At 37.5% G+C, this 9663-nt stretch overlaps 1 protein-coding gene across 3 annotated transcripts in view; it reads left to right on the top strand.

The window, feature by feature from the left end:
* TENM1 (teneurin transmembrane protein 1) overlaps positions 1-9663 on the top strand; it is an 884561-nt gene that overhangs the window by 606868 nt on the left and 268030 nt on the right. For all 3 annotated transcript variants that reach the window (XM_006862844.1, XM_006862842.1, XM_006862843.1), the window contains exons 12-14: positions 2858-3043; positions 4666-4689; positions 6693-6839. In XM_006862844.1, coding sequence (XP_006862906.1) covers positions 2858-3043; positions 4666-4689; positions 6693-6839 — 357 coding nt within the window. The remainder of the gene's footprint in view (positions 1-2857; positions 3044-4665; positions 4690-6692; positions 6840-9663) is intronic.

Here is a 9663-nt window from a genome sequence, read left to right on the forward strand (position 1 = left end):
CATCAAGGGAGAAGAGCGGAGAGCGGTACCCTACCCAGAGAAGCAGTGATACTAGAGATGGAGGCAGAGACAACGATGTAGAGAGATGGAGCGGCTGAGGACTTTGGACCCATAGAGGGAGAAGGGCTGTTTGTTGACGACCAGGGTCAGGCTGTGGTTGGTTGATGATGCATGGAGGGGATTGTAACCATGGCAATGAAATGATATACAATAGGAAGAATGTAAAACTAATGTTCTCCCATGTAAACTATCACATAATTCACAATAAAACATTTAAAAAAAAGAAGATGGAAGGAATACACAGAGTCACTGTACCAAAAGGAAATGGTTGATGTTCAACCATTTCAAAAGGTAGCATATGATCACGAGCCAATGATACTGAAGGAAGAAGTCCAAGGGGCATTGAAGGAATTGGCAAAGAATAAGGCACCAGGAATTGATGGAATCAAAATAGAAATCTTCCAAGAAAGTGAGGCAGCACAAAAGGCACTCACTCAACTATGCCAAGAAATTTGGAAGACAACTATCTGGCCCACTGATTGGAAGAGATCTGTATTTGTGCCCATTCCAAAGAGAGGTGACCTAACGCAATGTGGAAATCATCGCACAGTATCTTTGATATCCCATGTGAGTAAACTTTTACTAAATTAATACAGAAATGGCTGCAAGCACACATTGACAGAGAACTTCCAGAGGTTCAAGATGGATTCAGAAGAGGCCATGGAACAAGGGATAGCATTGCTGATGTCCGATGGATCTTGGTTGAAAGCAGAGAATATCAGAAAGATGTTTATCCGTGCTTTATTGACTTTTGATTGTTGCTTTTGATTGTGTGGATCATGACAAGCTATGGACAACATTGCGAAGTATGAGTACCCCGGAACACTTAATTGTGCTCATGAGGAATCTGTACATGGACTAAGAGGCAGTTGTTTGCAAGACATGGGAACACTGAATGGTTTAAAGTGAAGAAAGGTGTGCGACAGGGTTGTATTCTTTCACCATACTCATGCAACCTGTATGCTGAGCAAATAATCCGAGATGCTGGGTTCTATGAAGAAAAACTTGGTATCAGGATTAGAGGAAGACTCATTAACAACTTGTGATATGCAGATGATACCGTCTTGCTTGCAGAAAGTGAAGAGGACTTAAAACATTTACTGATGAAGGTCAAAGAGCACAGCCTAGGCATGGATTGCATCTCAATATAAAGAAAACAAAAATCCTCACCAGTGGACCAATAAACAACATTCTTATCAATGGAGAAAAGATTAAAGTTGTCAAGGACTTTAATCTTCTTGGATCAACTATCAACACTCATGGAAGCTGCAGTCAAGAAATCAAATGACTTATTGCATTGGGCAAATCTGCTGCACAAGACCTTTTAAAGTGTTGAAGAGCAAAGACTAAGTGTTGAAGAGCTTGAGGACTAAGGTGCGCCTGACTCAAGCCATGGTATTTTCAATTACCTCATATGCATGTGAAAGTTAGACAGTGAATAAGGGATACCATAGAAGAATTGATGCTTTTGAATTGTGTTAGAGGAGAATATTGAAAGTGTCATGGGCTGCCAAAAGAACCAACAGATCTATGTTGTAAGAAGTGCAGCCAGAGTGCTCCCTGGAGGCCAGGATGGCCAAACTTTTTCTCTCATATTTGGGACATATTATCAGGAGGGACCAGTCGCTGGAGAAGGATATCATGTTTGGTAAGGTGGAGGGTCAGAGAAAAAGAGGAAGACCCCCAATGAGATGGATTGGCAACAATTGTGAGGTTGGGTAGTTTTTTGTTCTGTTGTGCATAGGGTTGCTATGAGTTGGTACCAACTCGATGGCACCTAAAAACAACAACAGTTCATTTACTTTAATACATAAAAGCTATTTCTGAATTTGAGACTATGAAAGATAGGCAACTTAACTTCCAGAACACCCTCTTTTTCTTTAAAGGTATATGCCTAATTGCCTCAAAATCTTGCGCTTTTATCCATAAGCTTTTTTTCACCCCATAAGGTTTTATCCCACTTATTCTCCAGCAATGGAATTTGATCAAGAAAAAGTCTTGCCAAGCTTTTATTTGGATGCTGTTACTGTAATGATTTTACTAATGTTCAACATCTCTTAAGAAAAAATAATGGAAAAGAGAAGAGAACCTCAACAGAGCCTGTGTGCAGCACCATTATGTTAGCTAAATATTAAATGGCATCTCAAGATATGATGACTGTTCATTTTAATCAACAAAGTGTCATTTTAAGTGCTTAAAACAAATGCAAATACTGTTAGTATGAGCAGGGAACCTAGTTGATTGCCATCACTCACAGCTTTACCTTTTATATGTTATGAATTTTATTAGAAAGTTATCATCCTTCCAATTATAGAACTTTTCTTCTTGAATGAAGTTGAGACACTATTGCAATGGTTGTTTGTTTGTTCCAATGATTTATTATAGTATCATAAAATCCCTATAACATTATCTGTGATCTTGAAGATTTTTTAATAAAATGCACTTGACATTTGTTTGGCTATGACTTTATTTCTAAGCCTTTAATACCATTGTCATTTCATGAACTTCTCAAAATGTTTTAAATGTAGAGTTTTATGCTTTTACATGAGGGACATTCAAAAAGTTCATGGAAAAATGCCATTCACCTTTAATTCCACTTTTCCACATACTTTTTGAAGACCTTTGTACTTAACTCCACCTTTTACAGAGATCTTTGGAAGTTCACTCAAATACCAGAATCTTTATATATTGTTTATATATTAAAATATATACATTGGAGGATTTGGTCATTCTACTGTCCCTTGAAGACAGTGGATGCAGATTTTAATAAAGTGTGTCTTCTTTGACTTCCCAATAGAGCTTTGCACCATGGAGTGTGGTAACCATGGAGTCTGTTCAAGGGGAATTTGCCAGTGTGAAGAAGGCTGGGTAGGACCAACATGTGAGGAACGCTCCTGTCACTCTCACTGTGCTGAGCATGGCCAATGCAAAGATGGAAAATGTGAGTGTAGCCCTGGATGGGAAGGCGACCACTGCACAATTGGTAAGTACCACCATACTTAACTAAAGTAAATTGGGTTCATTGAATAAGTAAAGACAGTCTAGTGGGTCAATAACCAGGCTTTTAGTAGAAATTGACATAGGAGGAGAGGATGACAAGAAGGGTTGGCCACAAATTCGACAGCTTTGTGAACTGGGAAGTTTCCAATTCTGTTGATAATATTGGACTTATTTCTTGAGTCATTTACTTTATCATAATGTTAGTGCTCCTTATATTTTCTGGTTTCAAGTTTTTTGAGGGACTCAAAGGAAAGATTATACATTGGAATAAAGGATCATTAATTAATAAGAGAAGTGCTTTTGTTATGAAGGTAACATTCACTGCCCATTTTTTCTTTTGAAAAGTATATGCTGTTTTGGTTGAAAGCACTTAGAGGCAATTTCATTAAATGGACCTACTTTAACAGGGGCTATTTGATATCATTAGGGGCTGTCTTTAATGTATATAAGGAAAATACTTCTGACCTACCAACATTAGAACTATCTGTTTATATGGTAGTGTAGAGTGTTTGCATTGAAGCATCTACTCTGTCTCACCCCTTGTCACCAGTTGCACAAAAATTTAGGTTACTCTCTGGGAGGATATATGGCCAACGGTCTTCAAAATGGTACAGGGAGAATGTCTATATAATTACTATCCTATATGTGAGCTCAACACTATAAAAGACATTAATAGTAATAAATGTTTCAGTTACCAAACACCTTACTTTCTGAAAAAAAATCTAATAAAAGTTTCTGTTATCAAACATTATTTTTCTGAAAGATAATAATAATCAAGTCTTTGACATACATATGTATCTGCCACAAAGGTTTCCTGCTTATACAAAGAGACAAGTACCATTCCCATTATTCAGCCAAAGAATCTGGGTCACACAGAAAATTCATACAGAGCAAAGGCAAGTTTGGACTTCTGGATAGCCAATTCATTGTTTGTGGGCTTCCACCCCCTCCCCACTAGACTGTACTACAACTTTCATTTTTAGGTGAAAGTATTTTGTTATAATGGTTGGAATCTGTCAAAGTAATGTATAATATATATAATATATGTAACATACAATCTTAATAAACTATATTACTACTCTACTAAAGGTACAGTAAGTCTTGTTCTGTGACTGTGGAAAATATTTAAGATTCATTAAAAAGGTGGTGAGGGGTGAGATTCACATGCAGCTTAAGTAATTACATTCTTGCACTACGGTAAGTTTATTGCCTTCACATAAGAGGATTTAAATATTGTGATGATTACCAAAGGTGGTTACTCCAGAACTCCCTTCTAAAGATATTACTAATAAGAAGTTCAAGCTAGTGTTCTTTCACTGAAGTTATTACCGAAATGTAAAAATGCAGTTCTTACACTTTTAATGAAATATGACACTTTTTTAGGAAGCCTAATAGAGTCTCTTGCAGAAAAGCCATTAATATCTTTCCCACAGAAAATATTATTCATAAACTACACAGGCCAATGTACCAACTTTTGAGCTGCAGGCATTTCAGTAGTTCACAGTTTGCTGTTCTCCTCCCAGGCAACAGGCAACCATTAGTACATGTTGTACAGCTTTGGTCTCCCAGAAATTCATTCAATCACTCTTTTTTCTCCTCTTTTAGCTCACTATTTAGATGCAGTCCGAGGTAAGATTTTTCTCACCAGTTATATCACAGAAAAATAACTTAAAGAGAAGATATGCATGTGGGAAAGGAAGGGTGGTGGTTTGTTGTGTTTTATTCTTCTCTTTACCATGACAATCTTGTTTAGGTATAATATTGTCAAGTTATGCATTGATAACCAAGTCATAAAGTAATTTGATTACCAACATCAAAAAATCACTTTTGCCATAGCATATAATGATTGTTTTTCTTTGTCTGTGTGTTGAGTTTTTTTTGTGTGTGTGCTTATAACACAAACAGACAATTATTCAATGAGGTATAAAAGGACATCTGGCCTTTTTCTTTAACATAACAATATATTTCTTAACTCATAGACAGTATCCTTACAAGGACAGCAACATCCCCCTAGGACTACTCCATCATCCATCCCACTCAGGGATCTGCTGCTGACATAATCAGCAAGGGTTTGTCTATCAAAAATTCTAGTGCCTTTCACACATTCAGCCTTAGAAGATTGAATGTGTCCCAAATTAGCCCTATTTTCTCCTTATCCATTGTGTATCTATCACAATGGAACTACATAAATTTCCATTCTCAAATCTATCTATGTCTATCCTGGACTACTTCTTGGGGACATGAGATAGATAGATCAGTAGATAGATAGATAGATAGATAGATAGATAGATAGATAGATAGAGAGTATATATTTGTTGTTAAGTGCCGTCGAGTTGGTTGCGACTCATAGCGACCCTGTATAGGGTTTCCAAGGAGCAACTGGTGAGCTTGAACCGCCGATCTTGCAGTTTAAATGGCTTTGCAGTCTGGCACATTAACCCACAGCTCCACACCAGGACTCGAGTGTCGGCCATCAGCCATCAGTCACTTGTTTTTAATGTTTACTTCTTTTGGTCAGGTTGATAGTTGCTTTGGAACCCATATGGAAGAAATTCTGGGTTATTTCTACAGATGAAAAAATATATATCAATTCTTTTGCTTTTTATACTTTTGGAATTTTCTTTCAAAAACAGTAAAGGAAGAGAATATTGATTGTACTATTTCCAGTAAAATCCAGGTTTGGTCCTGTATTGTATTGGGAAATTTTTCAGATATTATATGCCATTATGGCTGTCTTCATTCACCCATCCACTGAGCACTTGGCACATGCTTAGTTGCCCTTTGGAATAGCCCAACTCTGCACTACTGATATGAAGAGTAGGGCAACTCAGAAATGAAAAGTCTGAAGAAGGGCCATTGTCAGTGTATGTGCTTTATCATTCTTTAAGCTCAACAGCTTCCTCCTCAATATATCACTCCAGCTATCTTCTAGTATTCTGAAACTAAATCTGACATGTATTCATTCCATAAACATTTGTTGAGACCCTACTACATTCATAATATTATCCTAGCTTCAGTGAGAAAGATGTCAGAGAAGTTAAAAAAAAATGTAATCCTTAGCCTCTTGAAGAGATTAGATGAAGAGATGCAAAGCAACTGAAGCACATTTCTAAGGCAAATACATAATGGTATGGTCTGAACTGTATACCAACATAGTTGAGTCCTGAAGCAATATATCACGAGGGAAAAATCAGCACAGGCTAGCTATAGTTAGGGAAAAGTTTCTCGTCATATAAATTCCTGTCCTTTTCCAACTTATTGGCCATAACTAGACACAGCATTATCCATTCAGTTTTGATTGAGATTAGGAGATACATTTAGCAACAACAACAAAAAGAAACAAAAACATTTCTTGTCCCTACCATAGTTTTCGTCCTAGGTGAACCGGAGGTTGGGAATTGGGGTTAGCATTAATAATGTTTAATTGGCTCTCTAAGGGAAAGCACTGCCAAGTAAGGGATAACAAGTTCCCTGAGAAGGTTTTGCAAGCAAGAAAGCTCCTCTTCCATTTATTCAACACCTCATCTGAGTGGAACCCAGATGATTAGATGTTTACCTGTAGACTGATACATCATTGCTGGCCAATCCCACCCTGATATCTCTGTGATTGGTACTCTCTGTTATCTTTTCAGATGGCTGTCCAGGGCTCTGCTTTGGAAATGGGAGATGTACCCTGGATCAAAATGGTTGGCACTGTGTATGTCAGGTGGGCTGGAGTGGAATAGGTTGCAATGTTGTCATGGAAATGCTTTGTGGAGATAACCTGGACAATGATGGAGGTGAGTCATTCATAAAATGTTCATGTAAGAAAGGAATGACCAAGCTTTTAGCACAGCAGTGACCAGCCTGGGTGAAAATTAGGAGTTCTCAATATAAGGAATATTTGTTTATAAAAGTAGCGTAGTGGTTACGAATCGGGCCGCAAACTGCAAGGTCAGCAGTTCGAAACTACCAGCTGCTCTGCGGGAGAAAGAGGAGGCCTTCTGCTCCCATAAAGATTTACAGCCTCGGAAACCCTGTACAGGGTCGCTATGGGTCGGAACCAACTCGACGGCACTTAATAACAACAACAATACTTTTTAAATCCCAACAATTTTTAAAAGTTGTATTGAATATTTGCTATGAACAGGTAAAGCAATAGACTCTTTGCATTTATTATATCTTATTTAATTTTTATAACAACTCTGATTTCTATCAGTACTATTATATAGTATGGCCTCCTGATGTAGCATTGGAGGATCAACATTGGACTGTGAACCACAAGGTCCAAGGTTCAAAACCACCAGCTGCTCCTTGGAAATCCTATACAGGGGAGCTATGAGTTGGAACTGATTTCACGGCTCTTAACAACAACAATTACATAGGATTGGCGCAGTGGTGACAGAAATGGGTTCAAGCTTAACAAAATGGTGAGGATGGTGCAGGACCCCACGGTGCTTTGTTCTGTTGTGCAGACGGTCTCTATGAGTTGGAACCAACCTAACAACAAAAATATATATAGTATGGATGGTGGTTGTGTACTGTGGAGTCAGTTCCAACTCATAGTGACCTGTATAGGATTTCCGAAGCTGTAACTTTTTCTCCCCCAGAATAACTGGTAGTTTCAAACTGCTGACCTTGAGGTTAGCAGCCTGACTCATAATCACTATGCTACCAGAGCATATAGTATATATGTATATATACCATATAGTATATATATGTTGTTGTTGTTGTTGTTAAGTGTCGTCTAGTCTATTCCGACCCATAGTGACCCTGTATAGGGTTTCCAAGGAGCAGCTGGTGAGCTTAAACCACCAACTTTGCAGTTCAAACGACATTGCAGTCTGACGCATTAGCCCACAGCACCACACCAGGAGTCCATATAGTATATAGGTTGTTGTTAAGTGCCATCGAGTAGGTTCCGACTCATAGTGATCCTGAATAGGGCTTCCAAGGGATGGCTGGTGAGCTTGAACTGCCTACTTTGCTGTTCAAACCTACCTTGCTGTTCAAACTGAACTTGCAGTCCAGTGCATTAACCCTCAGTGCCACACCAGGATTCCATAGTATGTATATATAGGTAGCGTATAATATTTTGTTGTTGTTAAGTGCCGTCAAGTTGGTTTTGACTCATAGTGACCTTTTATAGGATTTCCAGGGAGCAGCTAGTAAATTGACCTTGGGATTAGCAGTCCAGTGCTTATTTCTCTGTGAAATGTCTATCTTTGTTCTTAGTTCTTTAGAACTCCCTCTTATGTCTCTACCTCTTGGTAACACTTTACATCTTTCAAAGGACAAAGCATCAAGACAATTTACAGTAGCATTTTTTATATTTAATTCAAGAGTTACATGTGCTGTTTTAAAAAAAAAACAATATGTGGTTTCAAGGCCTCAGGTTAATCGCTTCCATTTTAGTCAAACAAATAAAAACATCTAGTACACTGTAGCTTCTAAGCAACCCAAACCACCTCTGAGTGAGCCTAAAACAGCAAATCCTTACTTTCTCCTCAAGAAATCAAGAATGAAACAAAAATGTGTTTTTCTAATACCTGTATATTGGCTTAAAATGAAGTTGATCATTAAATTTGACTTCTCCAGTTTCTATATCTGCTTAGACAGTTGCATGCCTTGTCATATGAATGCAAAAATGGGTCTAAATTAATAAGGTAGCAGCATGGTTAAGCACTAAGGAAGTTGGCTATAAGAATTTCTTCCTTTATTTGCTTTGTTATCAGTTAACCTTAAAAGGTTATAAGACCTCATGAAACTTAAGTGGAAGTAACTTTGCAGTTAAGTCACAAGGCTTTGAAGTCAGGCTTCCTGAGTCCAAAGGCCAGCTCTGTCACTTAATTACTGGCCTTATAATTTGAAGTGCATCTCTGTGCTTCAATGCCCTTATCTGTAAACTGAAGTTTTAGTAACATTAACTAATAGGGTTGTTGGAAATGTTAAATGAGATAATACATCTGAGCCACTTAAAAGATAATCAATTATACTAAAGAAAGAGAGAAAGAATAAACTTAAGTGAACAGACCATTTTCTGAAATGAAACTGCCTGTTTCCCATCTATACAGAAAACATTGTGTGGGAAGCAGGAGTGAAATTTGCAAGTGATATACTGATCAACTATTTAGTTGATTCTTATGGCATTCATAGTCTCCTCTTCATCAGCCTTTTCATTTTATGCCTTATACATGAAATTCCTCGCCTCTTGTTTCATCATTGTATTCTACCAGTATGGTTTTCTTATTACCTGTGAACTTGACCCACAGCTCATAATTATATATCCAATATAAGCAATAATAATATCAGTACAAACTTATATTCTGGTTTCACTATATTGCAGGAACTGTTCTAAGCTCTTTATATGAACTATTTCATTTAACGCTTGTATATGAGATAGAAAATATTATTCACTCTACAATTTAGAAAACTTAGGCACGGAGAAGTTAAGTAAATTGCCCAATATCATGTAGCAATATATGATAGAACTATGGTACAAAGTCATGTGATCTGCCTCATTATAAAAAGGATTTGGATAATAGAGATTTGTAGGTTGTTATGGTAGTGTAGTGGTTACGAATCAGGCTGTGAACCACAAGGTCAGCAGTTCAAAACTACCAG

The sequence above is a fragment of the Chrysochloris asiatica genome, unplaced genomic scaffold (genome assembly GCF_000296735.1).
Source record: "Chrysochloris asiatica unplaced genomic scaffold, ChrAsi1.0 scaffold00051, whole genome shotgun sequence".
NCBI classification, from domain to species: domain Eukaryota; kingdom Metazoa; phylum Chordata; class Mammalia; order Afrosoricida; family Chrysochloridae; genus Chrysochloris; species Chrysochloris asiatica.